We start from the raw sequence: 23,026 nt of genomic DNA on the forward strand, positions 1-23,026 counted from the left end.
ATAACGTGTCTTGTATAAAGAATTTATATTTATTATAGCTTGCTTGCTAGGAACTTTTAAAGGCACGATTACCCTGTTAATTAGATGCATGCAATTAGATTTTAATTTGCATTCTCAGAGATACTGTTTCTCTTTTCCTCCCTGCCTCCATCTCTCCTTCCCTCCCTTATTTCTTTTTCCATATCTGACTCTTAGAGCAAATGCACAGTGCACTTGCTGTGCTCTTACTTGGAGTTTTGATGCTGGCAGCCAAAGCTCTAAGACAGAGGTTGAGACAGGTGAAATTACTCTCCTATTGCATAGCTGTAACAGACGCTTCTAAAGTGTGGGTTTATTTTCCTTCAGTTTCTTTTCCCTTCTGAAATATCACTGAAAGAAACTCCCATAAAACATCTGATCCTGTTCTTCACTTCCTTTTCTATTTCCAGCCACCTGTGCTCTTTTTCTAATTAACCCCAACACAGCAGAGGGAGCCAAGATCCTCATGGTTATATAAAAAAGGTATAATAACAGAAAAGCCTTTATCTTTATCTTCTATACTAGAATTTTGCCCGAGGAAACTCATGGTTGAAGAAGGAGTTTTGTATTTCTTTGTCCAATCTGTAGATGAAGCAACATGGACTTGTCATCTCATTCCTCTGCTTTAAACAAACTGGTTGAATATGTTTTCCTGTGTGATCGGAGGGAAAGCTGAGGCTTGTGCAGGCCTTGAACTTGAAAGGCCCAGAGGTTCACATGCAGAGCCTCTGGGACAGGGGCCTTCTCAGCCCCTGAGAGTTGTGGGTTCAGAGAGTTTATAAAAGCCTTGCCGGGGTCCAACCCCAGCAGGTCCAGGGGTCCCCAAAGGTGTGGATGGAGTCGGCGAAGAAGGAAGGACACGGAGACAGCGTTCAGTTGATCAGCGGCCTAGCCAGGATCTCCAGCCAGGATCTCCAGCCAAGTTCTGGTCTGGATCTCCAGAGAGGTTCTGCTTAGGATCTCCAGCCAGGTTCTGTATCCATGTTGTCTTGCTAGGTTCTCCAGCCAGGTTCTCCAGGTTCTCCAGCCAGGTTCTGTAGCCAAGTTCCCTCGCTAGGTTCTCCAGCCAAGTTCTGTCCAGGTTCTCCAGCCAGGTTCAGTTACCAGGTTCTAGTCAGGTTCTCTTGCCAATTTCTGTAGTCAGGTTCATCCAGGATCTCTGCCATGTTCTCTCGCTAGGTTCTGTCTCTAGGTTCTGAGGCCAGTTTCTGTCCAGGAACTTTTGCCATGTTCTCTCCAGCGAAGTTCTTCTGTCTCTAGAGAACGTTCTGTGTCGGTTCTGTGCCTAGGTTCCGTCTCTCTTGGTTCTGTATTCTAAGTTCTGTGAAACAGCAAGCATGGACCGGCTCCCGGCAATGCCTGGGGAGTGTGTTCATGGGAAACGGTTGGCCAATGGAACAAACCACCAGGGGACGTCACTGGACCTAAGTGAAGGGGCTTGTTTTCACACCACCCTGTTCTGAAAAGTATTTGAAACCTATGCGAGAGAGCTAAGAACTGATCATCAGAGGGACTGACAGGGACGCAAAAGGAGAGAATGGAGAAAACCAGGAAGATAGGAAATGAGAGATATAAATAATGTAAATTTAAAAACTGGTAATTGGCCTAGTTATGTGGCCTAGAAATTGGAGCAGCCTTTCTGATATTCTCGCCAAGGAAGGTTTTGAACCATCGGGTGACATATTGGATTTCCATTGAAAAAACGTTACTCGGGCTGCTGTCAGGGCAGCAAGTGGAAGGACAAATAGAAGATGTAATAACAAGACAGTGATTTAATATGAAAATCACTTAGGAAGCAAGTGAGGGCGTGGCATTCATTTACTTATTTCCCATTTGGGGCAGAGAAGGAAATCATCTCTGGGCTCTGTTACTAGCTGCCAGCTCCTCGCCTGCCGGAACACCAGGCATCAGCAGGAGGGGGTCCTGGGAAGGACTCCTGAGCATGCAGTTCTACCCCAGCTCTGGACTTACTGAGTAGAAGGATCCCACGTGAGTGACTCCCTGCAATATTTGAGCCCCTTGAAAAATTGAGAGGGCTGATACTTTATCTTCTCTGCTAAACTTTTAAAGCCTTAAAATAGTTTATCGTACTTAAAACTGTGCAAAATCTTAGGCATTATATCCTTCCGGAAGGTGACAGTTTGATTTGGCTATCTTGTGCAAACCCGTCACACTGAGGCATTTAGTAAATGCTTCATGGGTGACTAGGAGTAGGGGTAGAATTTGAGGCTAGCTGGTGGAAAAGTTCTTGCTCCACACCGCACCTGGCTGCTGCCTGCGTTCCATCGTCAGGCATTAGTTTAAAACATCTACCTGGTTTTCATTCTTCTACACCTGCAGTCTGGTGTGGGAGCAAGAAAGACCCTGGGAGCCATGGGGCTGTTTTAAGGGACAGGGACGCCGGGTTCCACCACACTGTGGTGGTTGGAAATGCCATCTCTCTAACTCATGCAATTTTCAAATGTAGGTGGAGGCTGTCGTGATGAATACCATTCAGATTTATCTAAAAGCATCACTGAATTCATAGCCTCTTTTTGTCATTGTGTCATGAGGGGATAGGTGAAATATTTTGACATTACAAAGGAGTCGTTTTCAAAAGGTGGGGAGCTGCTCTTCAAGGAGAGTAGAAAAGGTTTTACTTTATGTCAGAGCATAATCTCCTCCTGAGAATTTTGCTTTGTACTCACATCCTCCAGGGATGATGGCTGTGCTTTGAGGCACCACGTAGTTAAGATGTAGATGTGTACTCTCTGCTGACTTGTCGCAGCTGGTATTTGATTCTGACTTTAGCCGAAAGATGATGATGGTGAAGGCTGTGCTCTTCAGTGTAGGGAGGACAATGTGAGAGGATTTTTTATAGCATTTATTTAAAATCACTCAAAAAGCTAATATTAATTCCTCCCTCCCTCCCTCCCTCTCCATAGTGGATAGGAAGGGAGAGCACGTGGCTAGTTTTGCCCAGGAACTCAGAATATTTCGTTAAACATTTAAGAGATATTAAATACTTTGGTCAAGCAATTTTCATCTGAATTGAGACAGGAAACCTCTGGACTATATTCCCAGCTGCCCCTGAACTCTTGGGAGGACATAGCTATAAAGGTCAGTGTGAGGTTTTATGGTCAGACAGCAAGTACCATGGTGAACTAGTTGTGCTAAGTGTGTTTGATAAAACCACACCTTTGTCTCATGGAGATTTCAAGGATTTCTCCTATAGTAACACACGTATTTACACACTGACACAGCCACACATTCACACACACTCATACACTCACACATTCACACACACACACACACACACACACACACACACACACACACACAGAAAAAACACACACACAGACACGCTACCCATTCCAGGAATCAGGGCTGCCCACTTTCTGCCAAAGGACGTCCTGTCCCTGAGTCGGTGGCAACCCTAGGAGTGGCCACCAAGGGGCAGCAGAGGCTGCAGAACCGGGCAGGGGCGCAGCCTGGGCGGTGGTGGTCTGGCAGCAGAGCTCTGAGGGGGAGGTGGTGTCGGGGTAAAGACCTGGCTCCGAGAGTGGGAAGAGTACGTCACCCTCAGGGTCCCAGGGTTTGTTCTGTGTTCTCTTCAGGTCTAGTATGGCCTCTTTAATACACAGGCTCACACGGTGCCTACATTTGCTGTCGCTTAAATACCTGACTTCTGATTTCCAGACTCCTTTCTGGCATATCCCTGGGGCAGGAACGCAGGAGCCCACAGTTTGGGCCAGCCAGGTTTGCTTGGTGGCTTTGGGAGGGGAGGGTGGACACTGGGTGACAGGGCCACTGTGAAGAAGTGAGCGATTAGAGAAGGTCAGAAGACGGGCAATGGCCTCATCCCCATCCCACCCCCTGTTGGATATGAAAAATAGGCATTTTATCAGCCCTGCGTAAAGTGTCATGCACACCCCAGTTTCAGAACAAATTCTTGGTTTCCCTTTTCTGATTGCCATTCCTAAATCCTTCTTCATGGAAATTCTGAAGCAAGAAACTAGGACCTGGGAGGAGTTAGATTTCCCGAGTCTTTCAGGACGAAAGGAGAAAAACCTGCAGCTAAATTTTGCAGAAACCTGCAAGGTCATCAAAACATTCTTTTGGGTGTCTCTGAACTCGTAACCCAGTCTTGATGGAGTTGTTATCTGAGTGTTCAGAAAAGAAATTCTTAAAACGTTCCCCAGATAGCATTTCTCCTGCCTCAATTTTCTCAAATGATAAGCCTTTTAACTGTGTGTGTGTGTGTGTGTGTGTGTGTGGTGTGTTTCCATGACAATACACACTTACTTTAATGTAGCCTGATTTATCAAATTTTTTCGCAATGGCTGTTGCATCGTTTTCTCCTGTGCTTGATTTAGTCTGTACCGCAGGTGCAGACTTGTCGCACTCGGCTATGCCATATAGTCTCTGTGTGTACTAGGACCTGCCGTCTAGGTTTGTGTCAGTCACTCCACAATGTTTGCACAAGGACGAAATTCCCTGATGATGCTTTTCTCAGACCGCATTCCCATCGTTAAGTGGTGCGTGACTGCACTACAGCTTTATGGCTGGTATCGAAAGCTGCTAAATTAGGTCCTCCCTACTTGTTCTCTTTCAAAATTACCTCTGCTCTTCTTAGCCAAAATATTCAAAACTTGATTTCTAGATTATAATTGTCTTTTCCTTTTCAAGTTTTATTGGGACTCAGAGCTGTGACTCTCTGTTGCTGGGAAGTCACATCACTTGAGCTTGCTCAGTGACACAGCAGGGCAAGCAGGATGGCTTTATTAGCTATCGGCGTAGATGAATGAGATCTAACATCTGGTCCTTCATGAAAAATTCCTGTAGTTACAGAGCTGGAAAATAGACTATCATTCCATTAATTAAGGGACCAGAATTAGTTCTTGTTCTCTGCGTTCCATAGGCTAGTCATTGATGAATGATAATATGTCTTTATAGTTTCAAGCAATCAGCAGGGAAGATAAAAATATGCTCCGTGGTCCCCATCAGCAGCACCATGTGTTGGAGAGTGTGGACAGTCAGTGGTGGCGGAGCCCTAAGAGGCACTTGCATATTTAGTGACCCAATGGGGAGAGACAGTGCGTATGACAAAACCTCTGCCACATTCTCTGTGTGATCCAGGGAAAAAAATCACTAATCGGATTCTGCCTCACAGTGGGAATGCTAACTTTTTCTAAAACCCACCTCACTGGAATGTAATAGGGTTAATGTAATAGAGGCAAGTGGCACTTAGATTCTTAGGGGAAAAACAATGTAAATTTTTATCAGGAGGATCTTCCTATGGTCAATAGCAGCACAATTTTAATGATATAAATAAGGACTTAAGACCAATTATTAACCACATTGCAATTGAGTTCCCCAGACCCTTTCCACTGGGCTGGTAAGGATGGCACCTGAAACAGCAGGCTGGGAAGGGTAAGGAGAGGGCACGGAGCTCAGGGGAGTCTGTGGCAGGCTGGCCCCATGGGTGGGCTGGGTGTCACAGGGAAGCATGACCCCAGGGCGGCCTGCATGTGTGGTGTTGGGAGGGGAAAGGAGGGTAATGATTTGAGGTGGAAAGACACAGAAGGCAAATTTAGTTACTTCACAATCTTGACTTCAATGCATTTATATTGGGCATTTAGAGTTTAAAGCTAATTACATCAATTCATCATCTTTTGTGAAATACCAGTACGATCTTGTAAATGCTAATTAGGCTGGAGGACATTTGCATCTTTTAAAACTAGGCAATTGGCCTAGATTTATTAATTTCAAATAAATGTAGTACATGTAAGTAAATGGCAAAACGCAGGATTTCTGTGGCTGGCTCTGCCTTCTGTCGGCTGTAATGCACTTTTGCACACTGTACTTATATTAAGGGTCTCCACCAGGGCGTTCGCAAATGCCTTTTCCTTTAAAATGAATGCCATAGGAGCACCAGTCGGTTATTATGGTGGACAACGTCAGTCCTGACGATGCGTGGTCTGCCCGCCGTGCCTTCCCAGGACAGGGGCCGGGCGGTTTCCTCCTCCTAAATGACTGAGCTCTTACGTCTTGATCCAGCCTCTCAGGCCCCAGGTGACTGGCCCACACTGAACCACAGGCATTGCAGTCTGTGGCTAGCCTCCCATGTGGCTAGATGTGACCACCACATGACTCAGTTTCCCCCAGTAGCAAATGAGCAGAGTGATGCTTGCAATTTCTATGACAACTCTTTAGAGGGAAATTGCTTGCCTTCCATTTTCTCTTTGGCTTCCTTCCAGCCCCAAATGGCATATTAGTTAACCAGCTCTACTCACGCAGTTAAGGCCGGTAGAGTAGGAAATGGCAGAGCAGGAAGATGGAAGGGAGTTGAGCCCTTAGATAACCTGGTGGAGCACAGCCCCCTACACACTGGGGCACCTCTGAGCTGTTATGCAGAGGGCAATAAATATCTCTCCCGGGAGTGAGCTGCTCTAGTTCTGTTTCTCTGTTACAACAGCCTAATCTGTAACCCAACCAATACACAATGGCGGATACTAAGTGCTCAGGAACTGCACTAAGTGCGGAACAGTTGTTATGTCACTTAATTCTCTAGCAACCATCCTAATAGGTACTGCTTGCCCTTCTTGCAGGTGTGCAAACAGGCTTAGAGAGCGAGATCACATGGCTATAAGTGACAGAAGGAACTTGAACTCTTTTTAAATATGTATATATTTTATTGATTGTTTACAGAGAGAAAGGGAGAGGGACAGAGAGTTAGAAACATTGATGAGAGAGAAACATCAATCAGCTGCCTCCTGCACACCCCCTACTGGGGATGTGCCCGCGACCACTTGACGGAATCGAACCTGGGACCCCTCAGTCCGCAGACTGACGCTCTATCCACTGAGCCAAACTGGTCAGGGCTTGAACTCTTGCTCAGACAGTGTTGCTCAGTGGTTGAGTGTCGACCTATGAACCAGGAGGTCATGGTTGAATTTCTGGTCAGGGTACGTGCCTGGGTTGTGGGCTCAATTCCCAGTGTGGGGCATGTAGGAGGCAGCCGATCAATGATTCTCTCTCATCATTGATGTTTCTCTTCCTCTCTCTCTCTCTCTCTCTCTCTCTCTCTCTCTCTCTCTCTGTCCCTTCCTAAAATCAATAAAAATCTCTATATACAAAAAATAACTTGAACTTAACTCTAAAGTATTTAAAATGCACATTCTTAATTGCTGTGCCCTCATGTCTCTTAATATTACTATTCATTCTTTTTCTTCAGAAAATATTTAAATAATTCTTCTCTGCTGCTTTTAGAGTTTTAATCTGCCATATATCATAGCTCTGGACTCCTTTGTTTGGTTTGGTGTAGATTGCTGATTTTATCCTGTTTTTTTTTTTTTTTTTTGGAAGGGGGTGGAGAATGAGTATTGTTTTTTAGTTTTGGATAGATTCATCTTGCCTTGTTTATTGGTCTGTAAATCCCTCAGGAGGGGGTGCTAGTGATGCAAATGCTGAATAAATGACAGTTATATGTCTAAAGGGATAAGAGCTGTCTGGCCTTCTAGAATGACTCAATATTCTCTTATGCGATGTTCTTATGGGTGCATAAATTCTGTTGTTCATGAATCAATTCTGGTGAAAACCATCCTTTGCCAATTTAAAATACATTTGCATGGTAGCAGAGTATTTAAATAGAAGGAACATCCGAAAAGATGATTTCGAACAAGGAATGATGCCCATTTTATTTGTCACTATAAATATAAACAGGTGGGCTTTAACATTTTCAGGATTGCACTTTAGTCAAATGTTAGATTCGTGATCATTCTGTTATATATGAATTGGTAATAAGTTTGATGCACAGTAAAATAAATCCAAAATAACACTGCCTTAAATTATATATATTTATTCTAATATAAAAGAGGCCTAGAGATTAGCAATTAAGGACTAATATAGTCTTATATGGCCATTAGAATCTTAGGCCCTTTCTAACTTTTTCCTTCCAAATCCATGAAAATGGCTTCCATTCTAAAGGTTCGCTCATGGTCAGCCAGAGCCCCTGGAAAGACAACCATGTGTCTGAGCTGCAGGCAGCAGGAAGGGAGAGGGTAAAGGGCCTTTATCTGCCTCTTCCCTTTTAAAGACCTTTTACGGAATTTTCACTAAACAAACTCCCACCCATTGGAACTTACCTGTACCTAGTTATATAGCTGGTCAAATAAAATTAAGGTTTTGATGTGTTTTTAACTAAGGAAGAAGGGGAAGAGTCAATATTGGGTATATTGCCTTGCCTTTCTAATTAGAAAATTCCCACCATTCTGAGTCATGGGTTGGCAACCTGGTCCATGGGCCAAATCTGCAACGTAGTTTTTTACTTTTCTTGTCAATAAAGAGTTACTGGAACAAAGCCATACGCATTCACTGATGTATTGTCTATAGCTGATCTCATGATACAGTAGTAGAGTTGAATGGTTTTTAGAGAGGTGGTATGGCCAGCAGCCCCAAATATTCCCTATCTGGTCCTCTATAGAAAAAGTTTGCCCACCCCTGTTCTAGATCATGGAGAACAGATTCTGATGAATGAATAGCTTCATTCTTTGGGATGCTATTACAGGAGCAGGGTTGTGTTTAATATGAATTCAGTCACAAGCTATTTTTCAGCCCCAGTGAGCTCACATATATTAGGCATATTTTTGGGTGCTAGCAACATAAAACCTGACTAGTGGCGGACTTAACAAAAAGGGGTTTATTGATCTCACACGTAAACACATCCTAAAGTACATGGTCCAGGGCTGGTGCAGATGCTCATTGATGCCTTCAGAACTGGCTCCTTTTGTCTCCCAACGATGCCCAGAATGTTGGCTTTCCTCTCCATGCTTATTGTTAGATGGTTACAGCACCTACAAGCAGTATGTCTGCATCCAGGGGAGGTGCCAAAGGCCAAAGGGGCTATGAGCCTCTCGCTTTCCAAAAACTTTCCCAGGTGTTTCCTTGGCCAAGACTATGACTCATTACCCTGCTAGCAGCAGAGGATTCTGGGATGGTGAGAATATAAATTGGGTGCATTGCTGGGGCAAACAAATGCAGATTCTATTGGAAAGGGAGAAAGGGAGGCAAGAGTGGTATGTGCTACAGAGAGCTCCTCACAATTAGCTGGGCCACCCTATTATGTTCTTAGTCTCCCCTCCGCTTTCACCTTTTCTACCTGCTCCTTCCTGTCACAGTTTCTGAAATTGATTTTGTTGTTTTCACCTCCCTTTCATATTTTTGTCTAGGCGAGAAAACTGGAAACGAGCCTGAAGAGGTGAGGCTGCAGAATGCCAGTAAACAGATTGTGCAGAATGCCATCCTGCAGGCTGTGCGACAAGTCTCCCAGGAGAGTCGGCAGAGGGAAGAGAGAGACGGTGACAACCGGGGCAGCTTCCAGCTGGGCGTGGGGCAATTAACCAAGAAGCATGAAAAGAAGTAACATGGTGGATTTGGCTCTTGTCATATGCTCGTCTTTCAGCCTTTCTCTTAGTATAGGATGCGTTGCCAACATGTTGCCAGTAAAGCAAACCAAAAGTGCCATTGGCACCCAGCGGCAGAATGAATTCATACGAGCCCTGGCTGAGAAGCACTGTTTTGAAAAAGTGCATTAGATGATTCTGTTTATATTAATGCAGTGCCTCTTAAACATTGTGGGGCCAAACCCGATATTGTAATTGCAAAAGTAGTTTTGCAGCACAATTTATTTTTAAAAACATAATTCTGTCTATTATGCATTCTTTCTGTGAACTTAACCAATAGTCCTTTTGCTGTAATATTGAGTAATTTCTGTGTTCATTATAGTTTAAAAAGACTTGCTGGAAAGGGGAAAGATTGGAGTTTCAATCTTCAATATGGAATTGAAGGTCAAATTGAGCAAAGGCAAATTCTAAGACTGAGTCCCTCAGGATCTTATGAAGACATATATATATTTTATAAAAGGAGCAGGTAAACTTTTTAAGATCTCAGTCTTTTGGTTTCAGTTGTTTGATAGCTGGTGTTTATTCTCTGTGCAGAAATCCTTTGGAAATGTGGATTTCTCTTCTTTTCATTTCAAAATTAAGACAATTACATCTATATGCATAAGTTGTCATTGACTCAGTTCTTTAGTAGCCCCATGAATAGCAACTAGAATTGTAGATTTCATCCTGGACATACCCTAGGGTCTGACTCTAGGTGCAGTGCTCTTGAAAGGATCTCTGGGGCCTATAAATGCGGCATTGCCATTAGGCTATGCATTTGCACTAGTTCCTTACTAATAAGAACTTCCCTTTTCCCATCCATAAATTAGAATCATTTTCTTGAGATAATGAAAACCATGCACATCAGGAATGAGTAACACGTGTGTATATGAATAAAGCTCTCTATTGCAACAGTATGACTGCTGCTTCATCCCCAAGTGGATAATTCAGATCTTCCTGGAGTTTTAGAATTCTATTTTCTGGGAAAAGAGGAAGAATTTTACCTGTGTAAAAAACCTTTTGGTTTCAGAGTATCAATGGCTATATTTGGTAGTGATTTTTTAAAAAAGCCAAGTATTTACATATAAAGTATGACTGATACTAAGATATATTTATAAAATTCCAGTGTAACATTTTTCATAATGGATACTATTGATAGTGTACATGAATGACAGCAATCTCTTAGAAGCTCTGCTAGACTGTCTCACACAATGCACACCTGGAATAAATTCACAGGAGAATAGCTGTTGGAGAAAGCAGAGGGGTTACAATTTAAATAAGGTTTATTCATAAACTTTTTTCAGCAGAACTCATGACAATCAAATAATGAGTTTAAGTTGAGCTGAAGGCATATCATTGATGTGACAGCACTACAGTGTAGATGGTAGGAATGAAGGTACTAAGGAACATTATTTAGGAGTATTCATAAATCAAGTATAAACCCCAATGCTTGTAGTTTGCAAGTAATCTGGCACTATGTCTACTAAGCCTTCTGGATATAACCAGCCTTGGATCTTGCTGTCACATGGCGGAAACACATGAACTCGCTATATTCCCTCTCTGATGTGTCTTTGCTAATATAGTGGGGATCTTTGGAAGCATCTGATTAACCTCTGTATCTAAATGTTACTTGTAAATAAAATACACCCAACTTTCAAATATGTTGTCATTTTAAACAAAAGTTTCCTATGTCCTACTGTTATGGCTCATTTTGCACATGAATCTTACGTTCATATGGCACCACGAGGTGTCCCAACACTGTTTCAAGTTCCTAAATATCATGACCTGGAAAAGTGCTTCTTCAATGGGCCTTCACTGTGACTGTCTGAGGAGAGTTGGGCGTGAACAGAAAAAGGGCATTTGCTAAGAAGTGGCCTTTGATCTCAGAAAGTGAAGGTAAGTGTATCTGCAAAGTTGCGTGTCTTTCATGGTCTTTCTGAGATGGAAAGTCTACAGCAAGAAACAGAGATGTGGGCAAGTTCTTGGAAGAAGAAAGTTAAGCAACCCCTGGACTCCAGAGGAAGGTGCCATATTGGCAGAATCTTAAGGAGCTCAGTCATAAAAATCAATACATATGTTAAAGGTTTACTTGTATATCAGTATAAAGTTATTGGACTCTGAAGGGGCTGGCAGAATGTCACTTGACATAGGATTAAGGTGGGCTTCCCTGATTATTATCATAAACCAGCATAGAGCCTTTGGTTTTAAGAATTAGAGGTAACACTTATTCATGTCCTTTATCTTCCTGATTACATGGTAAAGCACATATGGCCTCTGCTGTATGTTTCTGTTCACTTTTCACTTTCCACGCAGCTGGGGTAGAACTGAAGAAAGAAATCTTTTCTGTTACTTTGCTTTTCTGTAATCATGTGAACAGTATTATAAATATATACAAAGGAACTTATTGCTTTCTGGGCTTCAGTGTTTTATTTTGTTTGTTTGTTTGTTTGTTTGTTTGTTTGTTTTTAAGCTACTTAGTCTTCCCTTATGGTGGGATTTCAGGTTACAAGTGAATAAATCAACCATTTAAAAAAAAATCATTGAATATATGTCATTCAGGGTATTTTGAACAGGTCAGGTCTCTGTGCAGAAACAACACCAAAAAAAGAAGGAATTTTTAATTTATCCACTGTAATAGGTATTCTAGTAATATACAATCCTAGAGAATGAAATCTGAAAAATCTGGTAACTAGTTTTGCCATTATGTTACCCAAACAGTAAAGAATAAATACTTGAGTACATGACTCAGTTCATGTAAGGAGAAAGTGGAAGCTACAATAACCTCTCTCTCAAGGGTGAAAATGTTTTCTGAAATATATTACTACTAGAGGTCCGATGCATGAAATTCATGCAAGGGGCTCAGCCCTCGCAGCTATGGCAGCTTGCCTTGGCCCTCGCAGCCCCGGTTTCATCTGGAAGGTTGTCCAGGAGGACATCCAGAAGGACGTCTGTAAGGTCATTCGGCTGTCCGGTCTAATTAGCATATTACACGTTTATTATTATAGATACATTACCTCATTTGTCTCATGGCTACCACCTTACAATAGTGCAGCCAGGAAGATCTTATTCTCTTGTTGCAGATGAAGTCACATTGAGTCAGAGAATAAGTATAGGGCATGACAAAAGGAGATTTACAGTTCGTATGAAAAATAATATAATGAATAATAATACAAGAATAAACTGTTTCATATACTCACAACTGTAAACCAATTGTCCCACCCTGTAGATCCTAGGTAGTAAGAAGTGAGTACTGTTGTGCACAAGAAGCCATGAATCACTGATCTTGAACTTTGTGAGTATATGAATTATCAGGGGAGCTTGAGATTATAAGTTATAGGAATATCTATATTTAGATGGAAGAATAAAACTGCCTTACAGAATATCTTTGTGTGTAAGGGAGGTAACAAAAGCATTAAAGAGCCCCCTTAAAAATAATTATCAATAGAAAAGGCTTAATCCATTACCTGAAAAAAGTGAGTGCAAAGGAAAAACAGGAAACTCCAAAGGGAATGAAATGGAAGACCACAGAGCAGGTAGCCACTTCTCTTTCTTCTCCTCAGAAGCCATGGAGGTAAGTCCACCGAATCCTGACAGAGGTATCAAGAGAGATGAATGAGGGGGTGACTTTATCATTTGTCTTCTGGCTACAGTGTAATGGAAATGACTTTTGGGAAGAAATAAGTGAAATAGGAAAGAAATTTCTCTCAGAAGTAATAGGCTCATCTTACAGAAATAAGAAAAGAAAACTAAGAGTGAAAGGAAAGGAAGTACATCTTTAAAAAAATCCCCTCGTTGTATTCTAGGAAAATGGACACAAAATGTTCAACAGCAATATTTCCAGAATAAAATAAAAAATTTTGAAACTTCTAGTCTGAGAGTGAGTCATTTACAAAGGTGAAACTTCAGGCTGACATCAGACTACTTCATGGCAACATTCAACACTGTAACGTAGGAAAGAAAAGGCTGCAAAGTAGCTCTGAAGGAAGGAAAGTGTGAAGTAAGTGTATTATTTCCAGCCAAGATGTCACTCAAGAATAAAGGCAAACATTAAAAAAAATTTCTTAAAGGTTAGCAGTACTTAACAGACTTTCTTAAAAAAACTGCTTGACCACTTAAACATAAATAAAATAAAGAACGTATGAATGTGGGAGCTCCAATAAAATGACTGGTGAGGAGCACTGCCTTCACTTAAATATAAAGTGAATAGTACATAAGTGTGAAAAATAGGCTAATGTAAAAAAATGTAAATTGTTATATTTTGACAATATAAAAACACAACTAACAAAAATCAGGAGGTGGGGTAAGGGAAATAACATGCAAATGATTTCATCTGTTAGAGGAAAGAGAATGTTGGTACACTTGAAGTTGTCCCAGAGGCTCCTTACACTATCTTCATATTTTTGGATTCTTTTTTCTTCTTACTCTTCTGATTGGGTATTTTTTGCTTCCTCATATTTCAAATAGTTGATTTGATTCTCAGAATCATCTCCTCTATTGTTGAATCCCTGTATATTATTCTTTATTTCAGTCAGTGTATATTTAATTTCTGACTGGTCCTTTTCCATTTTTTTGGAGGTTTCTAGAAGATTCTTGAGTAACCTTATAACCATGGTTTTGAACTCTATATCCAGTAGTTTGCTTTCTTCCAGTTCTTTCATTTGTGACATGTTTCTTTGTCTCTGTATTTTGGCTGCTTCCCTGTGTTTGTTTCTTTGTGTTGGGTAGAGCTGCCATGTCTCCTTGAGTTGGTAGAGTGGCCTTGTGTAGTAGGTGTTCTATAGGGCCCAGTGGCTCAGCCTCCCCAGTCACCTGAGCTGGGCACTCTGGGTGCACCCCTTTGTGGGCTGTGAGCACAGTCTTGTTGTAGTTGAGACTTGATTGCTGTTGGTGTCACTGGGAGGAATTGACCACCAGGCCAATTGGCTGTGAGGACCAGCTGCGACTACAGTGGTAGAACTGCTGTACAGGAGACACCCCTATGGAGCAGGACTTGTTTCAGTGGGGCTTTGATGCTCACTGAGTCTGCCCCTTCAGTGTGTCGCTTATGGATGTGTAGAGTTGTAATCTGGTATGGTCTGACACTGGCCACTGGGTCCACTGGCTTTTGGGTCTCCAGGGAGGTGCAAAGTCAGCCATTGCCTGGGGCCACCCAGCAGAAGCTCCAGAGAGATCTGCATATTCTTCCTCTTTGTATGGGGTTTGGAAGTCCCTAGATGAGGCCCTGCTATGAAGCAAGGCAGGTTGGTGCTGGTGCTGGGTCTTGAGCTTTTTATTGATAGGTTTGGGGCTCCCTGACCCAGCTGCGCTTGTTGAGATTTTAGCCTGAGCAAGGAAGGATGGGCCATTCATATGCAAAAGCTGCTGCACACAGCTTGGGTGGGGTTGTAAATTGGATGAGGCAGGGTCTTAGGGAATCACCATGGCGGAACAAACAGAAATGGCTGCCAGTCAGCCCTACAACCGGGAGGTCCCAGCATAGGAACAATGATCTCTGTCTGGGAGAAAGCTGCTCCCAAGTTCCTACCCTGATGCCAAACAATCCAGTTCCTCCTTGTATGTGTCTATGTCCCCCAGAGCTTTGCCTGGCACTGGAGCTTAGAGGAAGTGGGAGCTTGTAAAATCAGTTCATGGTGCCGGCCTTTTAAGAGGAACAGCTGGGTCTCCAGCAGCCTCTGTGTCACTGAGCCCCAATCAGCACTGATTTTCACAGCCCATAGTTCTTACCGCCCATAGCAACTTCTTCTCCCAGCTCTGAGACCCTGGGCTGGGAGTCTGGAGTGGGGCTGGGGCCCCTTGCTCCTCCGGGCGGCCTCTGCAGAAACAATCTCCCTCCCAATTTAAAAAGCGGCCTGTGTGGGTGCCAGCCCAGCCCGTTGTGAGCCTCGGCACCTCCTACCAGTCTCAGTGTGCTTTCTTCTTTATTTCCCTATTTGTAGGGCTTCATTCAGCCAGCTTTCAGGTGGTTCTGGATGATGGTTTTTCTGTATTTTAGTTGTAATTATGATGTGGTTGTGGGAGGCAGCGAGTACAGGCATTTGCCTATGCTGCCATCTTTGGGAGCTTTCTTTTAAAAAATCTTCTTTCTTTTTAAAAAATAATTCTTTATTGTTCAAAGTATTACATATACCTCCTTTCCCCCCTATTGACGCCCTCCAGCCTGCCCCCACCCCCGCCCCAGGCCTTCACCCCTATTGTCTGTGTTCATGGGTTTTGCATATATGCATACAAGGTCTTTGGTTGATTACCTCCTTCCTAGCCTTCCCTCTGAGATCCCACACTCTGTTCCATGCTTCCATGTCTCTGGATCTGCTCTGTTCATCATTTTATTTTGTTACTTAGATTCAGTTTTTTCTTGTGTTAAATTAAAAATAAATTAAGGAGCATATATATAATCTCTATGTAATTTTTATATATATAATCCCATATGCCATAAAGGACCACTGCTCACTTATTCTTCTGATAAAGCTGGCCAGGACGACCTTTGCACCACACGAAGACCCCTGGTGATCTTCCATTGAGAAAGTGATTCCTTTGATCATTAGGCTTAGGCCCAGCCTGATGAGTCCCAGGTGTGCACACCCCTTCCTGTCTCTCTCTCACGTGGCCATCTTCCCACCTGTGCTTCCTACGGTGAGCTCCCAAATGAATATTTTTACTCAAATGTTTGTCTCAGGATCTGCTTCTCAGCCAACCAAACTGAAGACAGTAGTATTACGGTTGCTTCTTATAGAAATCCAAGGTTACTAATGACGTCTTTGTTACAGGAAAACTGGACCGGCCTTTCTGCAGACAGTTGGCCCCAGCCAGACCCTGAGCAGTAGCCGCATCTTTTAAAAGTCCCCAGAGTAACAGACTGTGAGTTGCCTAAAATTCAGACGTGTTGTGTGTTTTAATTTTATTACGGATATGTTGGTTTGAGATTGATTTATTTCAGTTCTGTTGACTAAGTTGGCTGATTTATAACCACTGGATGCACACAAATATCACATAAGCAGGCACCAGCGGCTGCTCCGTTATCAGAAAGTGGTTGAGAAACGACTGCATGGTCAGACAATTTATAAATCTAAATCATTGCTATTTAGTAAACAGGAAACAAATTTTAAGTCAAATAATTTTAGCAATACTTTTCTTGCTGAAATTAAATGCTTTTGGCAAGTCTTGGGAAGTCATTTAAAATTTATTTATAGTTTTGCTTATACTTCACAAGTGAAGGTCGCCCTTTGAAAACTTGGGAAATAAATTCATGAAGGGCTATGATTTGCTTCTAGTTTCTAAAAAGTTCAAAGTTTATGGGAAAGACAGTATTTTGGAGTCAAAAGAACACTACTTTGTTAGCCAGGTGAGCTAAGTTCCAGCTCCAGGTGCAATTGCGAAAAACTCCCCGCACAGGCCCTTCACGTTTGTCACAAAATGGAATGCTGTGTTTCATTTTTGGGTTATTTGTTTAACATCTGTTTCTACAGCTAAACTGCAAGCTTATGAAAGCAGGTAATGTATCTGTCTTGTTTGACCTGTAAACTAATAGGTTCTCAGCAAAGAGCAAACGCCCAGTCATTACTTATTGAACTAACAAACAAATTACCTGCATGACATTAACAAGCATCGTAATTTTTTCTGAACCTTGGTTTCTCATCTGTAAAACAACAGAAGTTGGCAAAGGGGGGGTCATTAAGCTTCTTTCTAATTCTAAAATTAGATGATTTTGTATGCTCTGTATTTTTGTTGAGCTTTCACAGAAGTAGACAGCTTGATGAATTTTTATGTAAGTATGTAGCCAAGTAAGCGCCACCAGACCCATATAGTATATTTCCTTATGCCTCTACCAGTTGATACCTTCCCAAAACTAATCACTATTCTGACCTTTATAATCATATATTTGTTTTGCTTATTTTTGAACTACATATAATTGGAAAGATGCAGGGCAGTCTTTTTTGGTCTTTTTGCTCTCAACTTGTCTGTGAGATTTACTCATGTTGGTGCAAATAGTGAGAACTTGTTCATTTATTTGCTGTGTATTATATTGTATAAATATGTCAATACTTTTCAATTGGGCTAGAGTTTCCCCTCAATTTGGGCTAATACAAATAAAGCTGTTATACCTATTCTTGCTTTTAGGTAGCTATATGCCACCTCCCTTGGGTAAATACCCAGGAGTGGAATTGCTGGGTCACAGTATATACATATTTAATTTACTGGATTCTGGCAAGGAGGTTTCCAATGTGGTAGTACTGACTTATCCTTCTACTAGTAATATATGAGGATTCCAGTGGTGTCATATGTTTGAGCCAGACCCTAGCCTTCTAAAGGGACGTTGTTTCGTAAGCATTGAGAAATTATGGGAAATCTCACTCTGTCTTTGAAATTCCTTATTTCTCCCACCTTGTACTTGTAGTACCAGAATTCAGCAAGAGTCCTTGTGGGGGAAACCTGTCCTAATTTTGGGTACTTCAAGTTTCTATTCTGTCGATCTAGCTGCTAGAATCCTTGCTGATTTCATTTTTCTACAGTCCTCACCCCAAATTAGCCAAGACCCCTCTCCCCCTTTCATAAGATAACAGTTGATGATGGGAAGCTCACCCTGGAAAGACTTTCCCTAATCTGGAATTCCAGTTAATTTAGTTCCCATTGCAACCATGTTACTTTGCTGTATGTAAAGTATGTTTTTTGTAATGTATCTCCTCTTTTTTGTATGTTTGTGTGTTTTAAATTTATTTTGTATTAAAGTACAATGATATACAATATTATATGAGTTTCAGGTGTACAACATAGTGATTTGATATTTATATTCCTAATGGTGTGATCACCACAAAAAGCTTAGTAACTATCTGTTACCGTACAAAGTTATTACGCTAATATTGACTATGTTCCCTTTGCTGTACATTAATTACATTCCTGTGACTTTTTTTTTAATATAACTGGAGGGTTGCTCTTTTATTCCCTCTCATCTTTTTTACCCATTCCTGTCCCTCTGGTAACCATCAGTTTGTTCTCTGTATCTATGAGTTTGTTTATATTTTATTTTTAAAGTCCACATATAAGTGAAATCATATAGTATTTGTCTTATTTTACTTAGATCCGTTTATGTTGTTGTAAATGGCAAGGTTTTATTCCTTTTTATTGCTGAATAATATCCCATTGTGTGTATGTGTACATACTATATACACACGTCCTATATAATAAAGAGGTGATATGCAAATTGACCATCATTCCAACACACAAGATGGCTGCCCCCATGTGGCCACAAGATAGCCTGCAGGGAAGGGCAGTTGTGGGTGATCAGGCCGGCAGGGGAGGGCTGTTAGGGGCGACCAGGCCTATAGGGGAGGGCAGTTGGGGGCAACTGGGACTGCAGGGGAGGGCAGTTGGGGGTGACCGGGCCGGCAGGGTAGGGCAGTTAGGGGTGACCAGGCCAGCAGGGGAGGGTAGTTGGGGGCGATCGGGCTGGTAGGGGAGCAGTTAGGCGTTGATAAGGCTGGCAGGGGAGTGGTTAGGGGGTGATCAGGCTGGTGGGCAGAAGTGGTTAGAGGCAATCAGGCAGGCAGGCAGGCGAGCGGTTGGGAGCCAACAGTCCTGGATTGTGAGAGGGACATTTCTCGAGGGGTCCCAGATTGGAGAGGTGCAGGCTGGGCTGAGGGACCTTCCCCCAGTGCATAAATTTCGTGCACCGGGCCTCTAGCACATACATAAAATCATATCTTCTTTATCCGTTCATCTATCAATGAAACCTAGGTTACTTCCACATCTTGGCTATTGTAAATAATGCTGCAGTGGACATGGGGTTGTGCATATGCATATATCTTTGTGAATTAGTGTTTTTGTGTTCTTTGGATAAATATGCAGAAGTGGAATTGATGGGTTGTATGGTAGTTCTATTTTTAATTTTGAGGGTCCTCCATACTATTTTCCATAGTGACTGCACCAGTTTACAATCCAACCAACAGTGAGTGCAGGAGGGTTCCCTTTTCTCTATATCCTCACCAACACTTGTTGACATTTTGATAATAGCTATTCTGACAGGTGTGACGTGATATCTCATTGTGGTTTTGATTTGTATTTCCTTGATGATTAATGAAGTCGAGCATCTTTTTATATGTTTGTTGGAAATCTGAATGTCTTCTTTGGAGAAATGTCTGTTCAGGTCCTCTGCCCTTTTTTTCACTGGATTCTTTTCCTTTCTTTTTTTTAATATTGGGTTGTTTCCAGTCTTTTTTCTAGTTGCTGCACTGGGAGAATTTGGGTTATATCCTTCTGAGAAATAGAAATCCTCTGATTCTATAAATTATTAAACCAGACCATGTTGGTACTGGTGATATCATACCAATTATAAATCACATTTATGATATTGGGATAAAATATAAGAACAAAACTTGAGTAGCTACTTACTCTACTGATGTGCTTTCTGATACACAGTGGTTTGCAGTGAGGAAATTTTGATAGGATTATAGTCACTTAAACTTAACCTTAATAAAGGAACCCTGTGCTATTCACTGACAACTCTTTTAATCTCATTATTTTTGTCCAACTTTCTGCAAATCGCCCTGCACTCCTCGATAAAATTCTCTTCTCTACCTCCTCCAAGTTTCTGCTTCATCACTATTTCTTAACAATTTTGAATCTGACTATGAAAGAAGAGGTGAGAAAGAGAAGGAAAAAGACAGAAGGCTAAAATGAGTCAGGAAAGGAGTAAATTTTATGTTCAGTGTGCAAATATGCATGCATGTGCATGTCCACCTGAACACACATGTATGTTTGTGTATGTTAACATGGATTAGTGTCCTAAATCCAAACATGTACATTTAGAATGAAGTTAGTTATTTTTTGTCTTGGTTCTATTTTGTAACAACAATTCACATAACTATTAAACAGAAATGATTTGCATAAAAGTAGATACTTTTCACTCTTTTTCTAATATTATTTTAGAAAAACAAAACAAAACATAACAAAAACCCCACACAGCAAAAATACTCTCCATACTGTTCGTAAAATTGTTTTCCTTATGGGGTAGCCTAATATCCTAATTTGTCTCAACTTATTTTTATTAAATTAAAAGTTTGTTGAAAATTAGGGTTTATGTTGAAATAATATGCTTATTGAACTATTATAAACCACTGCTACTATTTGTTCAAAACTAGTTCGAAACTAATTAGATTTGTGACCTTAAGCAAATGAGTTTATTTTTCTGATGCTTGTTTTCATTATTTCTGAGAAAGACATTTATTATACCAGTTCCACTTATTATTAGTCATGTTGGTATATGATTGGTGTCCAAATGTTGGTGATATTAAATTCAGTCCTGTGGGGTCCCAAGAACAAAATGAATGGAAAACTCTTGAAGCAAGTACATCCTTAATACTTGCTCGACATCAGTGCCAAGACCACTATGTGGTTTCATAACCTGGTGAAACAGGTCGGATAAGCATTTTTACCGAGACCAGTAGGAGGCCTAAGTATCCTGCTGTACACCTGCCTTTTTTTTCTTAAGCCCTCCTTCATTCTTCTTTGGCTTTCATGGATAGGGGTAAACCTTGGCAAAGTCATTTCATATCACATGTACATGGAAAGGTGAGAACCATCAAAAGGTTGGTCCATGCAGAAAAGAATTCCAAGTAAATAAAATATTTCTCCAATACAAATCTAATTATACTATCCATAAATGCTACACCCAGTCTCTTAAAAAGTATATCCCAAGGTTAATGATTGAGTTATATATCTAGGAGGTTTCCTTTTGTCCTTGACCCACAAGAATTCTTTAGAGCTGGAGTGAAAGGAAATGCCTCGCACTCCCTCTAGAGGGAAAAGTGTGCTATTAACTTACTTCAGAGGATGCGATGCGTTCAGCACATTTGTGAATGAGTATGCTTAGTTAGAAAAGCCCCAAGTATCACACAGATTCATTTAGTTGAGAAACTATGATACTAGGCACTGTGTGAAAGTCCTAATAGGCAAGATGGTTTTAAAGTGTAGGAAAAGGAAGGGAGGTAAAATATTTATGCAAATGCATATAATATAAAGTAGAAACCAACAGATTTATTAAGATAGGCACAAAACAGCGAAGGAGGGCAGGAATGATTCCATGGATGAAATAATATTTCAGTGGAAATCTTCATGAACCAGAGACATGGGAGAAAAGGGAAGAAATGTATTGTTTAAATAAGCTTTGTAAATAACCATAATTTTTTTTTTAATTTCAAAAAATACACTTTTCATATACCAAAAATACTTTGTAAATTATGGCCTTCTTTTGTTTGTTCAGCTTTACCTTCTCCCACTTTCTACCTAACACTGTATGCTTTAATGTCCTAAAATACTTGTAGTTTCTCCGACGTCACACTTCTGTGTCTGTGATCATGCATTCTCTTTGCCTAGAACACTTCCTCTTCTTTTATCTTGGAATCTTTTGTTTACTCTTAAGAATCAGCTCTAACATCTTATTTTCCTGAAAGTTTTTCTTATACCTCTGCTCTTTCATTCCTTCAACCAATGAGCATGGTCTAACTAAACACATTCTTCTTTGCGCCTGAAGCTCCCTGGCTGTCTTAGTATCTACCACGTATTTTTGCGGTTGTCACTGACATCTCCCCTGCTAGTTTATAAACCTTTCAAGGGGAGGGGGCACATCTTCATCATTCTTATATTCCCATGACATAGTACAGCGCCTTGAATAGGGTGTGTTCTCAGTAAATGTGGAGCTGAGTTGTACTTTTAGACTTTCTGGCGTGTATTCTGAGCTGTGCTGTATTTTAGGGATGGGGCACAGGTGAAGGGAGATCCCGCTGTCTGGCCTTTGTTTATTTTGCACATGTGATGTAATAAGTGAGGGGATATTATTACCTCTAATTATAAAATTCTTTGGAAGCTACTCAGAGGTATATGAGGACTAAGATTTACATTATCTTGTGACAGAAATTACTTATGTCAAAGGAGTATTCAATGAATCGGAGAACTCTCAGGCAGAATGCCACTGTTTATGTCTGTGGTAAAGAAACGAATCACTTTTATGCGTTTTGGCTGAGAGTGACTTGACTCCAATTCTTTAGCAGCCACACAGAGAGGGTTAAGGAGATCCTCAGCTCTGACAGTTTTTCTACTTTTTAAAAAAAAATAATTTCCAGTAATGTCAGCCTTTTCTGTACTGCTCAGACCTATACCCATCTATTCCTCTATCATAAATATTGGCCCTCAGGGTACTGGAAACATTACCAAACCAAAGAGGAGAGCAGGAAGCGAAAACTGCTCAGGAGAGAGACTCAATTGTGATTTATAGTAAGACGCCCTCAGAATAGAAACCAAGCAGCAGCTGAATTAAAATGAGTATGTTGGATCCTTCAGAAAAACTATCTGCGTACCCAAGAACTAAAAACTACTTATGATTTCTATAGAATATTTTTCCAAGCTTTTGGATATCCCTTGAATTGTTTTCTCTAATTGAGAACTTAAGACAGTGGTTTAAATTAGTTATTCTTTAAACCTAAGTGGCATGATGAAAATTCTGCTACCAAGAAATCAGTCTGAAGAGATGAATGGAGGTTTTGGAAAACAGAGGTATGAATGCTATTAGAAAAGTACCAATAAGCTTAATTTTTCTG

General features: G+C 41.2%; 1 protein-coding gene across 1 annotated transcript in view; it reads left to right on the top strand.

Moving 5' to 3' along the window:
* The window catches only part of AKAIN1 (A-kinase anchor inhibitor 1), a 32,647-nt gene extending 20,803 nt beyond the window's left edge, over positions 1-11,844 (top strand). Inside the window, exon 2 of the mRNA XM_036323426.1 lies at positions 9,228-11,844. Within this exon, the coding sequence (XP_036179319.1) occupies positions 9,228-9,421 (194 nt within the window). The 3' untranslated portion in view covers positions 9,422-11,844. The remainder of the gene's footprint in view (positions 1-9,227) is intronic.
* Positions 11,845-23,026: the final 11,182 nt, after the last annotated feature.

Source organism: Myotis myotis, unplaced genomic scaffold (genome assembly GCF_014108235.1).
Source record: "Myotis myotis isolate mMyoMyo1 unplaced genomic scaffold, mMyoMyo1.p scaffold_m19_p_9, whole genome shotgun sequence".
NCBI classification, from domain to species: Eukaryota; Metazoa; Chordata; class Mammalia; order Chiroptera; family Vespertilionidae; genus Myotis; species Myotis myotis.